General features: G+C 38.6%; 3 protein-coding genes across 4 annotated transcripts; 2 read left to right on the top strand and 1 right to left on the bottom strand.

The window, feature by feature from the left end:
• Window positions 1–156: 156 nt before the first annotated feature.
• LOC100115182 (myosin regulatory light chain 2) lies at window positions 157–4,475 on the bottom strand. Of its 2 annotated transcripts, none has more exons than XM_008209242.3 (4): window positions 4,280–4,475; window positions 1,328–1,748; window positions 1,169–1,244; window positions 157–1,079 (listed from the first exon to the last, which is right to left on the bottom strand). In XM_008209242.3, exons 1-4 carry the CDS (start codon window positions 4,280–4,282, stop codon window positions 926–928), a joined length of 654 nt encoding a protein of 217 aa, XP_008207464.1. In that variant the 5' UTR covers window positions 4,283–4,475; the 3' UTR covers window positions 157–925. The 2 variants fall into 2 exon arrangements, with proteins under 2 accessions (XP_008207464.1, XP_008207465.1); XM_008209243.4 differs by lacking the exon at window positions 4,280–4,475 and adding an exon at window positions 2,622–2,921.
• A 3,313-nt stretch (window positions 4,476–7,788) lies between these two features.
• On the top strand, window positions 7,789–17,038 carry LOC100124033. The gene is made up of 20 exons (XM_008209244.4): window positions 7,789–8,006; window positions 8,592–8,814; window positions 8,886–9,274; window positions 9,334–9,613; window positions 9,690–9,955; window positions 10,184–10,367; window positions 10,449–10,694; window positions 10,782–10,872; window positions 10,946–11,196; window positions 11,288–11,462; window positions 11,553–11,824; window positions 11,891–12,002; window positions 12,071–12,157; window positions 12,231–12,365; window positions 12,454–12,728; window positions 12,797–12,921; window positions 12,997–13,152; window positions 13,230–14,024; window positions 14,506–16,713; window positions 16,815–17,038. Exons 1-18 carry the CDS (start codon window positions 7,955–7,957, stop codon window positions 13,331–13,333), a joined length of 3,423 nt encoding a protein of 1,140 aa, XP_008207466.1. The 5' UTR covers window positions 7,789–7,954; the 3' UTR covers window positions 13,334–14,024; window positions 14,506–16,713; window positions 16,815–17,038.
• Window positions 17,039–17,545: 507 nt separating this feature from the next.
• On the top strand, window positions 17,546–19,473 carry LOC100678840. The gene is made up of 7 exons (XM_032600654.1): window positions 17,546–17,679; window positions 17,776–17,869; window positions 17,959–18,074; window positions 18,162–18,395; window positions 18,766–18,971; window positions 19,065–19,133; window positions 19,322–19,473. Exons 1-7 carry the CDS (start codon window positions 17,546–17,548, stop codon window positions 19,471–19,473), a joined length of 1,005 nt encoding a protein of 334 aa, XP_032456545.1.
• The last annotated feature ends 605 nt before the right edge of the window (window positions 19,474–20,078 follow it).

Here is a 20,078-nt window from a genome sequence, read left to right as displayed (position 1 = left end):
CCCGCGCCTATGATCTCGAATGGACTTCTCGTTCGGCGTTGCCATAGTTACTCAGATATTTTTAGCTCCCTTTCGAAATATTCCTTCTTATTCAATCTTAAAATCGAAAAAAATACCAGTAGGTGAACTCCCAAATAAAATCATTCGTATCCGTGATGAATTTTCTCAAAATACTTTTATTATATGAACAATAATATTATTATAAGTTATATTGGAGTCAAGGAAAGCAATCTTCCCCATCGGCAGGCCCATCGCGTTCGCTCTTCACGCAACGGATAAAAAAAACGTGTGTCGCGCGAGAGAAACCGGGAGACGAAAAAGAAATATTCTACAGATCGATTTATCGTGTTGTTCTTTAGAATAAAAAGAAGCTCTCGTTCTCCTTTCGCCGAGCAATAAATAAATTTAGACTTTCGCAAGATGAGCGGTGAAAATAAGAGAGAGAGAGAGAAAGAGAAAAAGAGTGAGCGTGAGTGAGAGAGAGAAAGAGAGAATGAGAGATACAGATGAGACAGAAAAATGAGAGAGAAGAAGATTTACAGATATAGAAAGTGCGTGTAAGAGAGAAGTCGAGGGGCCTGCCGCTGAGGCAAAATCGAGGATCAATAAGAAACAGAGATAGAGAGAGAGTTTTTGTGTTTTCCTTGTTCTTGTTTTTTTTTTCTTCCTCGTTGTTTTAAATCCATTACAAGTGTGCGTGTGCATAATATTGTATTTATAACAACGCGTGTAAGTGTGTGTTTTTTTTTCGTGTGTATATTAATAATAAATATACAGAGAGTCTCCGCCGTGATGATGGGCTAGCGTTGGCATTTATCAATGGAGAGCTCTCTGTCCCTTCATTTCTTCCTCGTGTTTTTTTTTACTCAATCATTTAGAGATGTTGATCAGCGCTGATGTAATGTAAAATTGATAAGCGAGTTGTCTAATCGTCGTCGTCTTCGCCCTTGCCGGTGAGCATGTTGACCAGGGACTCGATGTCGATGTAGCCCTTGTCGTCGATGTACATGTGGTCGTAGGCGTCGTTGACTTCCCTTGCGGTGAATTTCTCACCGTAGGTCATCAGCATACGCCTTAATCTGAAGATTGAACGAAGCAAAGATTCATGAGGTTTACTCTACAATATTTCATGTAACGTAGAGTTGATGAAATAGAAGTACAAGCTTACCTCTCTCCGTCGATCTTGCCATTGCCGTTGTCGAATGTATTGAAGGCCTTGATAACGACATCGTCGTCGTCAGCACCTGTGGATCGAACGATTTTTCACGATCAGCGTCTAAGGTCGCTTTTGATGGAAATCAAAGTGTAAAAAATGTGAAAAACTGACCTCCTCCCTGCATGCGGGAGGCGAACAGCTGGAGCAGCTGGGTGAAGTTGATGGGGCCAGGGGCCTCACCGACCATCTCGTCTAACTCCTTGTCAGTGACGAGACGACCTACTTGGTCGAAAATAAAACGCAGGTCCTCGCGACCAAGAATACCATCCTTGTCGTGGTCCATAAGTTGGAAGGCCTCCTTGAATTCGGCGACCTGTTTCTGCGTGAACATGGAGAAGACACTGGAGCCAGTGCGTTTCGCCTTTCGGCTACCACGGCTAGCCCTGGACGAGCCGGACGGCGATTTCGGCGTCTCGGACTTTGGTGGAGTTGGTTGCTTCTCTGGAGTTGGTTCTGCCTCGGGGGTGGGCGCTGCTTCTTCCTTCTTGGCGTCATCCTTCTTCTTCGGCTTCTTCTTCTTTTCCTTGTCCGCCTGTTGCATTCGTTCGATTCATATCGTTAGTTTTTTTTCATTTTTATCCGAATAATTAAATTAAACGATCTTGCTCTGCTCGCTTTCGAAATTTCATCCGTCCACATCGTGTAACGTCAAGTTAGTTTCAAGGCCATTCTTAACAGTGCGTATAACGTCAACTGTTCGTTCATAATTGAAATTTTATAAAATCGAACCAATGATCTCGAGACGTTAATCGCATAACCTACAAAGCACCAAGTGAAAAACGAATGTAAACATATCGGGCTATTTTTAGGATATTCCGAAAAATGTTCTATTTTTAACGCGGCGTTGGGAGCTGGCTGAATGTTCTTAACTTAAACTGAAACGAACACCCAAGCCGATGTGTAACGTAATTGGAGCCAAATGCGAATAACACTTGTGGGTAAAAATAGTCCGGGTCGAGAAAAACTAGTTGCAATTGATAAAACGACGTTTGTTCAACGATCTTTTTGCAGTGATACTAATGTAAATATATCGGAGCATTGAAGTATCAAGTTTTTATTGTTGCAAACGTATTTCGTCGATTAAATTTATTCTATAATAATAAGCAGTACGTCATGACTTTATAAATTAAAATATAAAATTACGATTTATTTTTCAACTGAATAATGAGTCATGAAAGTTATCAATAAATAAAAATACCATAATGGTTTTAAAACGTTCTGCAGGTATAGTAACCAGGTATAGTAACCACAAGTTTCAACGACTACACTCGAATTTCAAACTCGTGAGCAAACCGACTAAAAAACGCCGTAAAAATATCAAAATCCCAAATTCCCATCGAATATTCCACGACACCCCTGACGATCCCCGCTAAAAATCAAAAAAATTCAATGCACAAGTACTAACCATGTTAACTGAACTCTAATTCACGTAAAAGCGCGCACCAGCAGCAGAACCGAACCGATCAAAACAACTTCCACAATTTGAGTGAGGAGAACACAGCAGCTTCTCGGAGCAGCTAGAAAAAGAAAAGGGGGCGCGAGAGCCGAAAAAAAGAAAGGCTGCGCGCGCGCAAGAAAGAGACAGAGGAAATGAAAATTCGTCGTCTCCTTCCGCGGCTCGTGGCTATTATTAGTCGACACTATACCCGATGCTCCCGGCCTGCCAAGACGTATATAGACCGATCGCGACTCTTCGGAGTCGGAGGCATAGGAGAAAGAGAGAATCTCGAGTTACCCGTCCTACGGCTTACGTAATTATTCTCGGGAGCTTGCGAGCTTTCGAGTTGAGGCTTTGGTTTTGTCCCATGCCATTTTTGTCGGCTTTTAGGCTGTTATCAAAATATTTCGTTTCTCTTGTTACACTTGTTTTTGTTACTCGTCGTTCTACTTTGCAACGAATTGCAGTTTCACAATTTTTTCTTTGGATGGTTTCTTTAGATCGGAATTTACAACTGTTTTACTGAAACACTTCAAACGTTTTTAAATAGTTTGAATTAGTTTATGTTAAACGATTAACATTTGTAATATTTTTAAACGCGAATTTTAACGAATATGAACACATTACGTTTTTACGGAATATCAGGATTTTTTAATATTGTTGTTTAGATGTTATTTAATTTTTAATATTGTTAAAAAAATACTCTTGTAGCAAACTATATTCATTCCAATTTATACAACATTTACAATAGAAAAATGAATAGATGCAGCAATAATTCAAATTTAGGTAAATGTTCAAAAACAACGGCTAATTTTCTTTAAAAATTCTCGTTTAGAAGTTAACAAACACGTTTTTTAAAAAAACTGGATAGCCAAACGAAGCAAGTAAAAATCATACTTTCCTCAAAACAATAATATTTACATACCGAACTTAAGTTAACAAAACCCTATATCATTTCATCGATCACAAGCAACAACTTTATCAAAATTTACACTGCCCAATACACGCGTGATTATAATCCAAAGATAACTTCATAAACTTGTCGTCTCCTCCATCATTACCAATTACCAGCAGAACGTGTGAAAACGACACTGAATCAGATCCGAGTCGGAAGTCCCAGATAGCGACGAACGTCTCTTTCCTATCGACGACACGGCGCCAAGAAAATCATCGGGGCGTGTTCGTGTGGCCGATCGCCAAGCCCTTATTACTCGCAAATCGCGTAACGACGACGTTATTACATTATACATTTCACTCGCGATTTCATTCACTGAATCTGACGCCGCGTATATTTACGTGTCCTTCGATACACTTCACTTCCTTCCTCACTCGTCACTCGTCGGAGCTTGCAAGCACAATGACAATTTTTTTCGTTCTCCACATAATACTTCATAGTGTGCGTCGTTGTCCTGTGTGTCAGGTCGGTAGTGATTTAGAAACGTGTAGGAACAACACATGGGATTCAAAGTTTCGAATTTTTTACGCATACGCGAAATCCAAAAGTTTGCTTCTCCAGTGAAGCTCGGAAAAATCGAAAAATTTCTCGTTAAGAGAAAGTAAAGAAAAAAAAATGTGGAATAAGAGCAGAGCAGAGCAAAGATCGTCCCATCCGCGCGTCAACTTACCATGTTTAAAGTTGGTTCTCTTCAAGTTTCACAAAGTCGAAGGAGGATAATTTCGAGATGGTCACGGAGAACCAACTGTCCGAATCATAGAGGTGAACTTATCTAAGTAACTTTCGGCCCGACTGCAGCGCCCTCGCTAGCCGGAGAGAGAAGTTGCCGCAAGTGGTGGAGGAAAGCTTTCGCAGGGTTGTCCGGAACCCTGGCACTTGGTCGGCTCTGACCATATTTAGTGCGAGCTGCCCCCGAAATAGCGGTGTATAGCTGTAGGCAGCAGTGTACTACCCGGTGACTGTGGAAAACTAGCGTGTGGGTATCATACGAAAACGGAACGCGACGGAGACGATGTCTTCAGGGTAGGCGAGTAGGATCGCCGTAGAAGCCTTTAGGAGTAATATCGTTTGGGTGCTTATGACAACGAAGAGTAGGAGTAACTCAAATGAAAATTATGCGATGGATTTAGGCGTTTGACAGCCTGGATCAGAGAACTTGTCGATTGATTTTTTATTGCTCGATAAGAATGTATGAAAGTATTTGAGAAGAATGTATTATTACAAAACTCGTGTTTACTCGACGTTGAGCTGAATGTATTTTTAGTTTTAGGAAATGTAAGTCGCCGGAAAAATTTCCACGTTCCCGGTGTAATTTTTGAAAGTCGACTCACCATCCCATCAGGCCTGTAACACTAGGCTTCTTAGTTCTTGTATTCGAGTTATGCACGTGGTTCCCGAAAATAGCTGGCCGACATTCGAGCGCTTGTTACAGTATTACGAATTCCTTTTGTTATGTGTGTTTCTTTTTTACTCAACTGAACCACAGTTTGTTGCTATATAATTTTACTGCATAATGCGTGATCTCTATGATTTTAATAGAAAAAAATTATCATAACACTTTTAAAGTTTTAGTCGATTTTCCTTGTAATATGCAATGTGAGAGATAAAATCTAGTCATATGATTCGAAAAATATCCGCATATGAGATAAATGGTAGCGAAATATTCGCAGCATTAATGTTTATTATGTCAAACCTTGAAATTGACCCAAGTATTCGTTGAATGCGTTCGTCAAAAGTTTACCAGGGTTCGCAATAGATATTTTAAAACTAGAGATCAAGGCATGTTAAACAGTTTGAATATTCAAATGGGACTATATATAATTCATTGGAATAATGTTAAAAAATAGTATCATTTGAAACTCGATGCTTAATTCCAGCATAGTAAAATGCATTCATTAGTATATTATTCATCAATATCACGTAAAAAAATCACTATGCAGCAAAAATGTTTAATTGCACTTTTCTATAGGGAAAAATTCAAGCGCCAAGCGCATTAATGCCGCATCCAAATGCAACAAATAATCATCAAAAAGACATCCGGAACAATAACCACTCGAGCATAAAAAAGCAAATCTATTTACAGCTACCTCCCCAGTTAATGAAGCAGCTCGTTTTATGCATACGTTCTCAGATTTCCTCGTCAAGGCCCTGACTGGCTGGCTTGCAAAATACCGAGCCACCGACGCATCAGCTCAATTATTCAATATATAAACGAAACTTGCGGCAAAAAAGCTCGCCGCGGCGGGCGAACGTAGGCGAAGGCTTTAGTAGGCGAGATATAAAGAATGAAGTGTAGAGACGTGCGTATATTTTGGGATTTCTATGTTTACCAAAGCTCGCTCGCTCTCTCGCGCACGCACACACCGGAGAAATAACCGAACTCTCTGCGCCGTCGTCTTATTTTCAGCTTTACCTTCGGCTGCTATACTGCTGATGCCGGCGATGCTTACTCTATGCTTCGATGCATAAAATGAATATTGAAATGCAAAGATAGTGCTTGTTCAATAGTTTTTAACGATCGCAGAGAGGACTAATGATGGTTGGTCCACACCGGAAGGGAATTTTAGTATTTTCCTGGATTGAGTATACTGTATTTTTCCGCATTTTTTTAAAAGGAAAGGCAATGCCAAAGTTTGATCGATTTTTTAATGTGTTAGTACTGGCAATTTTTGGATCTCAATGTTGCCAACTTAATGATTCTTGTCCGAGTCCAAAACTGTTTTATTATACGGCTACTTACTGTATATGTGTGGAAGAGACATAATAAATACGTTATATTTGCCATCGGGGTGTTGCCGTCATGACTTAAAAACCGATAATATCATAAAAAAGATTATACGAATATATACTTTAAGTCATTAGGGATTCATAAACGTGCATTTAAAATCTACAGATCTACAAATCCATAAATTTTAGTTGGATGGTAATAACAATAACAACCAAACGTTAAATTTATGCTATCTCTTATAGCATAATACGTACGGTATGCTTAACAATCTATTATTCGTATTTATATCGTAGTGAGCATTCACAATCCTCTGATTTTTCAGGCCAATCAATGTCATAGACGAATCTGGCCATAATATAGACAATCCATGTGAGAAAAATGTAGCACATAAAAATACAAATGTATAATTCAACGCGAAAGTGCGATCTGTTTTCATTTTGTTCGGGCAAAACTACCACTGGCTTTCTTTCAGAATTTCTGCAAAAAATTTGTATGTGTAAACAATACAATTTTGTTGTAATGGATATAACCTCAAATTTAATATTTGTAAGTGTCTAGAATCATTATTCAATATAGATAACTAAAGGAAGAAAAAATTAACAAAGACATGATCTTACTCTGGACAGTGACAATTAGTCGTCGAATCGTTTGGTGGATTTGTATCTGACCTCCTATTTGAGCCGCATGAAGTTCTAAATGAAAAGTGTAGGATAACCTTGTAATTTTTCGTTATTCATTAAACTATGTTATCAACGCAAAAGTATAACGCATATTTCTTTACCTTCTCATTTACGTTATTTCCATCTCCATAATAAAGGCTATACTTTTCTAATGTGCAGGTTAAGACATTGTTCTTAGACCGATTATGAGTACATGAAATATTTTTCTTCGCGATACTGGCTGGGAATTACTACTTGTCTATTGTGATATAAAGACAGACTTCATGTAACGGTTTTGATGTAGTAACGAATGCAATTTTCTCGCGTGTGGCTTATTGAGTCCAGTAATTTTACTAGGTTAAATTTACTGTTATGTTGCCATTCTACACATTTGACAACTACGTAACCTATTTCAATTTGGTTGATTAACAAAAATCACGTAGGGGGTTATTACAAAAGAAAGATATTTCTTTCAATGACTTATAATTAGATTAACAATTTTGCTCCACAAATTATACAATACTCAATCTCTCTCGGCAAAAATCACCGTCGCCTTACATCAATCCCAGAAAATCGCTCAAACATCTACGAAAGCGCAGCAGAAGACCACCACCTGTTTCGACACGCTTCTTTCTCTCGCATTTCCGCTCTCACCTATACGTACGCATACAACCATCAGTGCATCGGTAGAAGGGGTCATCGTTCTCCAGCGTGTTTAAGTTCTCCCACCATATCGCATAAGAGAGAGAGAGAGAGAGAGAGAGAGAGCGGCACTTTCGAGGACGCCTCGAGTCTGGTCTGCCTCTATCTGTGCAGTGTTCGCGTCCTTACGAGATCGGTAAAGTGTGCAAGAGATGTGATTTTTAGTGCACCAGAACAAAAAGTTTTTTTACGAAGAGATGAGGGTTATAGTGTAGTGAGTTTTCAGTGCTAGTGGTGCACATGTGGTCAAGGAGTTATGGCGAACAACAGGCTTTGGTTTCTACAGCTGCTGCTGCTTGTGACGTGCGGTGAGTGACGACACGTGAAATTAGTCGGTCGGACTTTCACTTTTATTAATGGTCAGTTGGGTGGAAAGAATATTTTGTGGCTGTAAGGTTGATGATATAGTTTTGATTTTGGGAGAAGCATCGCTGATTTTTGAAGTGTTTTTATCCTAGTGCGAATTAGAATAGAAAAGACATACCACGCCACTAGAATGCCGCGAAATTAGTCACATAGTAGAGCGCCAAAGCCATAGTATAGCAGTAAAACAAGTTTTGTAGACTGGCCTTTCCCTCACCGTGCAGTAGGATTTCTTCGTACTTTGAAGGTCAAACATCCACCGACAGACGCGTCATTAACGATATCAAATATTTTTTTGCATACTCCAAAATAAAACTCTTTTCACTTCTCATTGCCTAAATTTTGATACCGATACATTATGCTACTTCATGACAGACGCGTAATATACTTGAAGTCTATATCAATTATATAAAACGTGCCATCAGTAATAAATAATACCAAAGTACAATTTGGCTCGTAATACAATAACTAAAATCCGCTGTACCTGCAGACCAGTTAAATATAAAACAAATGTTGTTTTCCCTGTGCAGTGGCAACCGGAAATGCAGTACGGTTAGCAGCTTACATTTCATCCGGCGGTCTTCATGGTGAAATACGATTCGAGCCCGCGAACAACAATAATGTCAGGATCCGTTTGGCTCTCAAAACGACCTTGCAGTATCCAGATCAACAATGGCACTGGCACCTTACCGAGTTTCCCGTGGATTACACCTTAATAGAGAATCGATGCGATTCACGGAATCTCGGAAAGAGGTATTTTGAAACTATAAAATTGATTTTCGAATCACTAATTCAACAATTAATTATTAAACTGTTTATTAAAGCGTCGTTGATTTGACGGAATTGGTGGGACCCTTGGATTTTCCTGGCAATGAAACTGGATCCATCGAAGTGTCGGGACTGAGTCTGTCAGGTGAAAAGGGCCTATGGGGAAAGGGGATACTGATGAGAGATACCTACAGCAACCGTGTTATATGCGCCTCAGTAACGGTTTTAGATAGAAATACAGAAAAATTAGCAGAGGCTCGTTTCAACGGCGACATAGCCGGATCGGTATGGATGCGTTGGCTCGGAGGCTCAGCCAGTGAAGACAGCACGGATACGATCATCCACACAAATTTGCAACATACCAGCAACAGAAATTTCCTGAACGAGTCTTTCTCCGAACACCATTGGAAAATCTACGTCACCGATATATTCGATACCGGCAAAGGTACGTATTAAAATGGTTGATAATTATAAATTAAAGACCCATGAGATTTGTGCTTACAGAGCGAACGTCGTGTAGCATTCTACAAACGGTCTTCGACCCTGACAATTCAGGTTCCGGCAAGTCGATCGGCGACATCGACGCCCGCCTCGGCAAGATACGCGTTGCCTCGCGTGTAAACAGCAATTTCAGACAAGCTTATCGTGACCCAGGTCTCGCTATCCTACCCGCTGATCTGATTGGACCACATCATGTTCTATATCTAGTAATATTCCACCCGACCCATAATGACATCATCTTGGGATGTGCGAAAATCAAGCCAAGAAAGGCTATAACTGCCAAGTGAGTATTCTCTTTGCTGTCAATTGTAAAAAGCTGTAAAAGGATTTAGCTGAACCCATATCTGTTGTATTTCCAGGGCAATAGTAAATTCTAGAGGTATTAAGGGCGAAGTGACACTGATTCAAGAAACTCCGTTCGATCCTACGTGGGTGAATGTATCGCTGTCGCCTATTAACGATCTGGAGACAAGGATTCGATATGAGACAAAAGTCGTGTCCTATAGCATCCACGAGTTGCCGAAAGAACCTGAGAAGTTGTTGCAAGACACGATTGAACCTTGTTTGACGACTAAAAATTTGTATGATCCTTTGAAGATTAATGAGAACACAGTTCCACCAGCAGGTAAATTTATAAACAACGCTTATATTGAATAGCTTGTATTACGTTAATGTAGCCAACATAGGCTCTAGTCAACAAAGGACGAAAATATACGCAAAAATAGATTGGTCTGTACCACCGCCAGTTGCTGCTAAGGGACGAACACCAGCGGCTCGAACCGGAGTCTTCGATTCGCGTTTTTCTTATTGGGGTTCACTTATCGACATTCTTAATACCGTATAAAAATTTCAGGTCTGGGTACTCAGGATCAGTACGCTGTAGGCGATTTAACTGGCAAACTCCAAGGACGTAAAGAAGGATCGCATCATCTCGATATTCTTCCGGGTTCTGCTAAGCTTAGTGGTCTTTACTGGGATGCCTACCTGCCTCTTTCCGGAATCAACAGTGTTGTTCACAGATCTCTTGTAATTCACAAGTAAGTCTATAATCATTGCGAAGTGAACAAATCGTTTATAAATTTTAATTTCAATTATATAACGTGGATTTTTCTTTGCAGGTACAACGAATCAGACAATGATGCAACAAGTGTGATCCCGTGGGTTTGCAGTACATTTTCGTTGCAGCTACCCAACAATGCTGGTCAAATGCCAATGATCACTGCTGAAGTGACATTCCGTTATCCAATCGTGGGCAAAGTGATCTTTCGGCAACCAAGAAACGAACCTGAGATGGACACCACAATCATTATTGAGCACTTGATACACGCCGATGGAAGCTCTTTGAACGACTCCGTTGATCACAGGTGAAGTGACAGTCTGAATTCAAAATGAATCACCAACATCATAATCCTACAACTAATTTTTTAAACGACATCCGTGAACTACTTCAGATGGATGATCCATGACGAGCCACCTGGACAGGACTACTACAACTGGACATCTAGGTGTCTGAGTGCAGGTGCTCCATACAATCCATACGAGGTACATCTATTTTCAGCCACAAGAACTTTTTCTATGTCGTATAACTTTATCAAAATATATTTTTTGTCTTCAGATCGAATGGGATGATAAGCAACCTCAATTCTGTTCAGAGCACACTGTACCTTTCTGCCGAATGGGTGACTTTACCAGACATGGAAATCTGAATATTGCTGGTCGAAAGAAAGATGGATTAAGGTTGACTCGAAAACTCTTTACCGACACTTTGCTGACGCTTTCAGGACCAACAGCTATTTTCGGAAAAAGTCTAGTGATTTACGACGATCACGGACCCAAAGCCAGAGGTGAACGACTTGCCTGTTCTATGTGAGTTATTCTATAAACTGTCTTCGCTTTTGCTAGTCAACCAAAAATCTGGAAAATAGCAACGTCTTCATTTTTCGCTAAATCATTTCAGAATCACTGGACTGTATAGAAGAAAGGCGGTGGCCAAAGACTGGTTTGGCAACGGCGAGGAGATATCGCTAGGCGGAAAATTGGAATTCATCCAAGAAAGCGCTTACGATGTCACCGACGTCGAAGTTAATCTCGAGGGCTTGAATGGGAAGATGAGCGGCTATCATGTGCATATGGTAATTAAGCTTGTCATTCACTGGCAACTTCTTAATAGAAATTTTCAAGTAGATTCAAAATAACTATTAATAATTCATTTTGCAATGAAGACACCAGTGGAGATCGATTTGACGTTTCCATGTGAAGGCACAAGCCTTTATGGCCACTGGAACCCACTGAACGTCGACCCGAGCACGTCACCTCCATCGACCTCCGGTACCAGTGACCAGTACGAGATGGGCGATCTTAGTGGAAAGTTTGGAACCTTGGATGGACGTCGCAGGTATATGTCCGTCTACAACGACACTCAGTTGCCACTTTTCGGACCAAGAAGTATCTTAGGAAGAAGTATCATTGTCCACAAGAAAGAGAAGAATGCCAGGTATGAACTCAAAAATGTTGATCTCCTCTACAAATTATATAATATGTTAACTATGTCTTGCTGTAGGTGGGCATGCACAACAATCGAACGTGGATATGCCCCATCAGAGGCCAGAGAGCTAAGAGCTATTGCGTCGTTTCATCATCCGCAAGGCTATGCTTATGGATACATTAGAATGGTAAATATTCTTAAATTTAACTATAATAATTGGCGGTGATAACTGCTTGTGGCAATTGTTTGTTCTAGACTCAACTGATTTATAAAGATGGCAGTCAGAGTGATACTGTTATGGAAGTCAAATTACGACATCCCGGAAGACAGGATCGCAATGTTGTAAGTACGAATTGCTAACTCATGACATAACGTACGATTAAAATGAATTTACATTTATCGTTCAACTTCATAGACGAGAAATCACAACTGGGCAATATACGTTAATCCTGTGGGCGTTGACGCTACAGTGCAAATCAAAGATACTCGCTGCGTGGCAGGTGGCTACCGATGGAACCCTTACTTCACACAACTGGCTGATCCTCTAAATGTAATGTATTACTTAAGTTACAAGCTCTCATTGTTTTCACTCAACATACATGACACGCGCTACAACCGAAAAAACCAACATTTTTCAGGAGGATCTCTATAGGCAAGAATGTGGTCCGGATCTTCCGCTACGTTGCGACGTCGGCGACGTCTCTGCGCGTGTTGGTCCCATTGACATAGGCGTAGAGAGACGAGTATTCTCAGATCCAAACTTTCCACTTGAGGGCAAAGTTACGGCCTTGGGAAAGTCGATCGTCATCCTGGATAAGGACTTCGGCAGCAGTAGGTTCGCCTGCGCCAACATAGAGCCGGACAACGACATCGTTAAATACGCCAACATTCGAAAGCCGCCGCGTTTCGTCGCGTAAGTGATTCATACAGGTACCGACAACAATTTTTTCATGTTACCCTGATGTAATTGACTTTTTACAGTGCGCAATTTCTGGAGGACGTTAGGCAGGTCATGGGGATTCCTGAGTGGATGCTGTCCATCGACAATAGGAAAACGAAAATTTTACATGACGGCGCATGTATACAGTTCTTGCTGCACTTCAAAGGTATTGTTGGTTTTTGAAATGTCATCTGAAGAATAATTGCGAGTATTAAGGGCGGATGTTACTTTTTTCAATAAGGTCCCATTGCCAACAAGCTTGAACAGGACTTCAGTAAACTAATGACAACGGGTAGACTGGACGCTCCGAGTCTGCCTATTCCTGGTTACGTGCCAACGAAACGTAAAAACACTTTGGGTCATCGGCAATGTGGCACTCGTGATTACAGCGATAAGAGTAAGGCATAACATTACTAGAAATAAACGTTCTATCTAGTGTACGTGTTAAATGTCATTGTCTTTTTTACTTTTCAGAAAGCGGAAAGAATTCACGATTTTACTACGTTTCAAGCGCAAAGCGATCGGTGTCAGCATTTTTATCGTTATGGAGTTTTCTGGTAGTGTTCGTGGTATCGTAAGGAGCAAGTTCAGCTATACAAAATGAAATATGCTTCATGTTCCATACGTCTCTATAGGTTTATTTTTCACATTTTTAGTGTATAACATTGTTGATATTATTGAAAGTCTGACTAGAAATCCATTCCGTGATTTATTTATTTATATGTAAACTTATGTGTTGATGGATATTGCTTTGTAAAATATATGCTACTACGACCAATCTTTGTACTTTTGTAAAATGTTATCAAATAGGAATAAAAGGGCACGTTAACGCCTGCTGATAAATATGTAATGTAAATCTTATCCCTGAACATTTTCAAACCCAAACACCCTAGATATTGGCTCGAATTTTTAAAAGCAACTTCATATAGCACGAATCCCCTGTGCTTTCTAAGGTTTTCACGAAAAGGAAAGCCGGAGGCAGAACAAGCAGTGAAACAAAGGCTCCTCAGCAGGGAGTAGAAAAAGCGTCGGGCTTTACTACAGGGTATAGACAAGGCTCGAACGAGGCGTCTGAGCATCTGCTATAGCGGTCAGTTTCTATGCTGCTGCCTCTCGGGACGAAGACCTAGACGTCAGGGAGAAGCCGAAACGCAGGAGGCAAGGACAGTCTGGTTGAAACTGCACTAGTAAGCACATTGCATTCGAAAATATACACATCAGGAGCGATCCGAAAGTACAACACGTTTCGTGAAGTGAAGGCACGAATTGGTACGTATTTTTAGCTTGTAGTTATTTTCTTTATGGTGACACTGCACTTGTTTTTAATAGATGCTTGTAAACTCGTTTCAGAAGTTTGCCTTAATTTATACGATTGCCGGTTCCAGACTCGGATGCTAGTATTTTTTACTATCTTTTATAGTAAAATTCACTATAAGATATATTAATGTTTACTATCTCAGATAGTAAAATTGTTACGGCTTTCAAAAGATTTAATTTTTACTACCTAAGATGGTAAATTTTCTATAAAATGTGGGAAAAATCATAATATTCTCAGTCGGTAAGGTTTGAATTAATTTTTTTTTCTGCGCTAATCAGTATTTTAGTTGACATTTTACGTTTATTTTATTATAATAAGTTTCTGTGTCTATCGATTTGAATTTATTATTTATTAATCGTCGTTAATTTTTATTAACTTTAGTTCGTACATCAATTAATACATCAGCTAGATCTGAAAATTTGCACGTAACAGATTTGTTTAGGTAAATGGTCAGCGCACTCGACTTCCACGCTGGAGCTCCAGGTTCGATTCCCGACATCAATCGCCGAAATAAATGAATACCTAATTAGTCTCGAAAAAATTATACTCGCAGAAATTCGATCAACGGTCCCGAGATACAAGCCTACCGACAACATTCTTAACTATGTAAATAGCAAAATCAAAAAACTTCATAAGTATAAGTCCTTTTTAATTACGACTATCAATCAGCGTTATCGTAATAACCAATCTGCTTCCCAGTTCAATTTGCCTTTCCTCAAACACTTAGTTAACAAAATTAACACTCTTCTTAAGAATAAATATAGCACTTCCTACACAAGTTACTGGAACTCTCAGATCGAAAACATCGACCACAGAGACCCAAACAGCTTTTTTCCAAAAATAAATAGGTTTATTCGACCCAAGGAACCGCTCAAAATTGGCTCTCTAATGGTCGATAAAACGAATGAACTAGTCACCCTCAGTGGCATAAATACCACAGATATCCCGCTAGTTAACGACAAATACATAATTGAGAAACCTGACGATATACTCGACGTAATAGGTGCCTACTACGAAAAAGTCAATTCTCCCAAACTATACAACGAAAATACGCCTCTCAAAAAAATAGTGGATCGCAAAGCTAAGCAGCTAACCGACTCCTTTGCCAATAACTCTAGCTCAATAACCTCCTTCTCGGATGATAAACCAGCGAGCAACCCTCAGCACGTCCCAAATTCACTTTCCTTCTTCAATACACTCGAAACTTGAAATTATAATAAGTGTTTTAATAAGTTGTGCTAATTTTATTGAAAATTAAAATTTCACTTGTGTAAATCGACAATCAAGTTAAGAAACTAATTCGACAATAATTGTCATTTTCAAAAAATAATAACTGGACGTTGTAAAGCCGTCGTTCAAGCTATTTGATATTCTAGCATTTTTGCATATCCTTGTTTAATCTTTATGGTTTTATTACTCGTATTGAAATGTGTGACACCAAGTCACTCCACTATATGTACACCAGATAAGAGAATATGCAAAATGAAAAAACAGCGTGGTAGAAGCGCTTATGTAAAAGTCAATGTCAATCATCAACGTTATGTAATAGAAGCTACTATGACTGAATAATGCTTCAATATTACGTATTTCGCAGATACTCTTATTTCCGCGTTACAATTTTCATCAGTCCAATGTAGTTCATAGCATCCGATTACATGAGGTAACATATAACAGTACGATCACACTTATGGTGACCGATTGCACCCAATTTTTCACTTTGGCCTTGTCACATTAAATATTTTTATTATAAAGCATCTAGTAAGCATCGAAGATCCAAACACGATAACGTATCAACACCATCAATTTAATTTATTTATTCAGACCAGTAAGAAAATTGTACAGTAGAGCATTTATGAAACTCCGCTTTCTGCAAAGGTCAACACAGTTACTTGTCCGGAGCATAGGTCGTTTATGCATTACATAAACTTAAGAAAGAAATGAAGTCTTTAAAAAAATACTGACAGAAGAAAAAGTGATAAATTAACAGCATTAATAAAATTTTAATTTGTTGTCCATAACTACTGGTTATTTTAAATTCTATAATTTTTGCTTATCATACAAACGAAAAAAAATAAATATCATGAAAAACGTGTTAAAGCATTTATATGAATATGCCACAATTACCATGATAGAAAAATCAGCATATTATTGAGCTCATCGATTTTATACCGATCGATCGCGTCAAGTACTCATCAGTATAATTCTTTCCTCGAAAAGAAATAGATTTTAAGGATTTTTTTATACAGATAGATATCAAGCAACCAAATGACCATACAATTCACTTGCTCGAGTCCATACCGTTCGTTCGCTCGACTTCACAGAGACAGGTCGTTAATGAACTTAAAGAGGAAACGATATAGCTATATAACGTTGATCTTGCAAGCTGAAGGGGCACGTGCGCGTCGTTACTCATCAGTCGTCAATATACTCCATACAAGTAAATTACTGCACTGCTGCTGCGTCTCTATTCGATATAGTAAACAGTCAACATTGTGTTTTCTTCAGTTTTGTTTGTTTCTTGTGTGGTTCCGGATTGTTTGTGATATTGTGCGAATTTAAAAAAAAAGCTGTTATCTTGTGAATAAGTGATCGATTTCGCGGGTTACAGACGAGTTAATATTTAAATTTTATTCTGCACAGGTATGTAGCGTTTATTTCATTTTTCAAATCTATAAACATCACGAACAAAAATTTTAAATTTATACAAGTACTAATCTGAGACGCGTTATTTTTCTTTAAAGACATCGGTTGAAAGGATACAGTAGATATATTACAGCCGAGTACATTAGTGAAAGTGTGGCGGTCCCCTCCTACCACCACATGCGGCCCGAAGCGCCGCCTAGCGGCGGAGGGGAGCTTAGAAGCTTTGTCACTTTCGTGAATCAGTTACGGCCTGGCCGCCGGGTCGAACAGACTTAGACATCTTGTACATAAATAATTACAATCTAGTCACAATCATCTCTCAGCATTGTCTTTATTCTTTGTACCTGGTCCGTTCGCCTTTCCCTACCTTATCTCCTATTAAGGAGCGTAGAAGATAGAGATCTAAACCAACTAAACTCTCTAAAAAAGTACTGCGTAAGACACCTGCACCGTCAGCATCATTTCTTCTTCAAAGAGAAAGGTTTACCGAGATGCGATTCCGGTGCAATATATTATACTAAAAAGATTCTCCAGAAATAGTTCTACTACGTGTTTACAACATTTTATCAAAAAACTTAATCCTTATCTATATTTGTACATTATTAACTACTTTAGATACCACTCGATTATAGATTGCTAGACATTTATTCGCGATTAAGAATAGCTATATTATGAAATGTATCCAATAACCTGATTGATTTACAGCTTAGAATCATGGCGAATATAAAAAGAGGCGGACGGTCGAGCATTGATGATGGTAACATTTTATTATAGTATATCTAAAATGTTGAAGTAAAAATTCTAGTGATAATAATGTCAAAAATCGATTATGCTAGCGCAACCAAAAACCGTGGAAGAACATTTCAAACTTATTATGACTGATGGTAGCTACATCGATACTGCCAATAAGAAAGTCAATTTTAACGATCTACCCGATTGGTTCGACGAAGAATTATTTAAGAAGTATGTATAACTTTTCTATGATCGTGAATCAAACCACCGTATATTAGATATTTGAACTATTATGAAATGCTGTACGCATTACTTGATTAATTGCAGAGGACAAGAATATTACCAAAGATACTTATTAGGATTCAATGCGTCATACTTAGCCGGCCTAATCGCAGTATTTCTAGTCCCTACCATCGCAAAGGTTTACAATCTATAATCACCTCAAATATTAGTACACCATAAATATACCATTAATTAACCATAATACTTAAAATACTATTTTAAAAACAGCTCTTAGAATATACAAAACAAAGCTCAGTTCCTTGCACGGCCTTCAGAAGATATTTGCAAACAACATTACACTTATTTTTTATACACACAAGTGACGTCATGGATTCCAAATCAAAGTAAATCTCACGCTTACATATAAAATTGCAACTGACGAATCGATATATTTACTTTGAATTTGGATATATATAGCAATAATATTCTAGATTCTACAAGTCCGTCAACGTGATTCGTTGGAAGCATTCTATGAACAGCAAACGAGCCATAGACAACGGGTTAACTGGAATTTCGCAAAGGGACATGGTTCTCACGCAATTTGGTTTCGTGGGTTACGTTCTTACACATCCCGAAGTCATGGGTCTTTCTGACACCACTGAAGAGAGACAAGCAATCAACCATCTGTGGCGAGTTGTTGGTCACCTTCTTGGCATACCTGAGAGGTACGATTCGCGTAATTTTTTAACCGAATACTTTTTATTCACATCAGTTTATAGGAACGGATATAACAATAATGAACGATGTTTATGTTTTCAATACTTTTTTTATGCGCCTGGACTCGATGCAGGCGCATGACTCGAAGGAATTGTCGGTGTGAGCAAACATTGACACGCACGTGCAGCATCGCATCGTGATTTTTCTCTCTAGTCTATACTTATAGATTATGCAATAATCCTTGCTAATAGGCTGAAGAGTTAACTATTAACTTTTGAAAAAACGATTTTTAACCGATAGAGCCAATTTTTAATTATGCGAAATGTTTATTTTTTAGTCTACTGGAGAATAAATTATTTATACTGAGTGAATTTCTAGATTGAACCTGTGCCGTAGAAATGAATATGAGACGACCCTTTTATGCAATATGCTGTTGGATGCAGTGTACATAAAGAACTTGAAGGAACCCACCAAGGAATTTCATATCTTGACTATCGCTGCCGTGAAAGGAATCGGTTCTATCGATCCTCTGGTAGATTTAGACGCATTTTTGTCTTTCTTTTACGAAATAAACGGTATCAAATGTAAGCTGTACAATAATGTTTCTTTAGATAATATTAAGATTTTTGCAATTTCACTACGCGATTGCAGAATTTACAATGCATCATGTATTGCAGATGAAAAGAAGATAAGTGCTTTCAGTCGATTCAACTACTCATTTAGGAAGGCCAATTTCTATGTGATAGGTAATCGTGTGAATTAAATTTCTTGCTTCCTTCTAGAAAAAGCTTGATTTAACGACATTTTCAATTTTTTTTTTTTTTTTGCGAATATTCACAAAGAGGCGTTGTTACTTATCGATTATTCATTAGAGACTCATCAATAATTCCGCCGTAATGGAAAATCAATCTACAATCACTGACATGTTTTGCAGGTCTACCTCTTATCGGCGATTGTGTTAGGATTTACTGGAATCTGTACCTTCGAGGTCTCTACTGGCTGTATCAAAAATTTCCCATTTTCGGCTATCTCCGATACGGAAAACAAGGATTAAAAATTTTACTGTACCCGCATGGCTCTTTCTGAGAAACATAGGACTGGAATCTTTAGCTTTGTCAGCTGTATAATGTTTTGAGACAACGATATGTAAAATGTAACTTTGCTCATTCCTGAAAAAGTTGCATTTAATCATTGAAACATATAGCCCGGGCGCTGGTGCCATCTGACTTTAAATTTCGAGCTCCCCTCAGTAACTTGGAGTTTTTTGGAATGCTGACTCGAAATTTGTTGGTAACGAAGCCCGAAACTCGTCAGGTTTTTTGTTATAAATAAATTACTGATTTGCAATAAACAAAGAATGGTTATTTGCAGTTGAAAAAAATTTAGTTATATTATTTAGGTATTTTTGAATCAAAAGTGCTCTTACAACTTTTTTCGTAAAACGCATACTTTTTGAGTTAAAAATCAATAAAGTTTTCACAAAATACGATTTACCGCGATTTTTCGAGCTGTTTTTTCCGTTCACTCTCGTGAAATCTAAAAATTCAACGATTTTTAACTCAAGAAGTATACTATTGCAACTGCAAATAACCATTATTTGTTTATTGCAAATCAGTAATTTGTTTATAACAATAAAAAAGACGGATTTCGGGCTTCCTAACCAACAAATTTCGATTCAGCATCCCAAAAAA

This window comes from Nasonia vitripennis, chromosome 5 (genome assembly GCF_009193385.2).
Source record: "Nasonia vitripennis strain AsymCx chromosome 5, Nvit_psr_1.1, whole genome shotgun sequence".
NCBI lineage: Eukaryota > Metazoa > Arthropoda > Insecta > Hymenoptera > Pteromalidae > Nasonia > Nasonia vitripennis.
Note: the sequence above shows the minus strand (reverse complement) of the source record. Positions and strands in the feature narration are given on the sequence as shown.

Excerpts from the sequence above, each read along its gene's own strand:
- LOC100124033 (XM_008209244.4), top strand. The coding sequence starts at position 7,955 with ATGGCGAACAACAGGCTTTGGTTTCTACAGCTGCTGCTGCTTGTGACG. Across the intron at positions 9,956-10,183 it reads GAACACAGTTCCACCAGCAG|GTCTGGGTACTCAGGATCAG; the intron begins GTAAATTTATAA and ends TAAAAATTTCAG. Across the intron at positions 11,825-11,890 it reads AAGAAAGAGAAGAATGCCAG|GTGGGCATGCACAACAATCG; the intron begins GTATGAACTCAA and ends GTCTTGCTGTAG.
- LOC100678840 (XM_032600654.1), top strand. The coding sequence starts at position 17,546 with ATGCTAGCGCAACCAAAAACCGTGGAAGAACATTTCAAACTTATTATG. Across the intron at positions 17,870-17,958 it reads TAGTCCCTACCATCGCAAAG|CTCTTAGAATATACAAAACA; the intron begins GTTTACAATCTA and ends TTTTAAAAACAG. Across the intron at positions 18,972-19,064 it reads CGAAATAAACGGTATCAAAT|ATGAAAAGAAGATAAGTGCT; the intron begins GTAAGCTGTACA and ends CATGTATTGCAG.
- LOC100115182 (XM_008209242.3), bottom strand. Across the intron at positions 1,245-1,327 it reads CTCCCGCATGCAGGGAGGAG|GTGCTGACGACGACGATGTC; the intron begins GTCAGTTTTTCA and ends TTCGATCCACAG. Across the intron at positions 1,080-1,168 it reads GGCAAGATCGACGGAGAGAG|ATTAAGGCGTATGCTGATGA; the intron begins GTAAGCTTGTAC and ends TTCAATCTTCAG.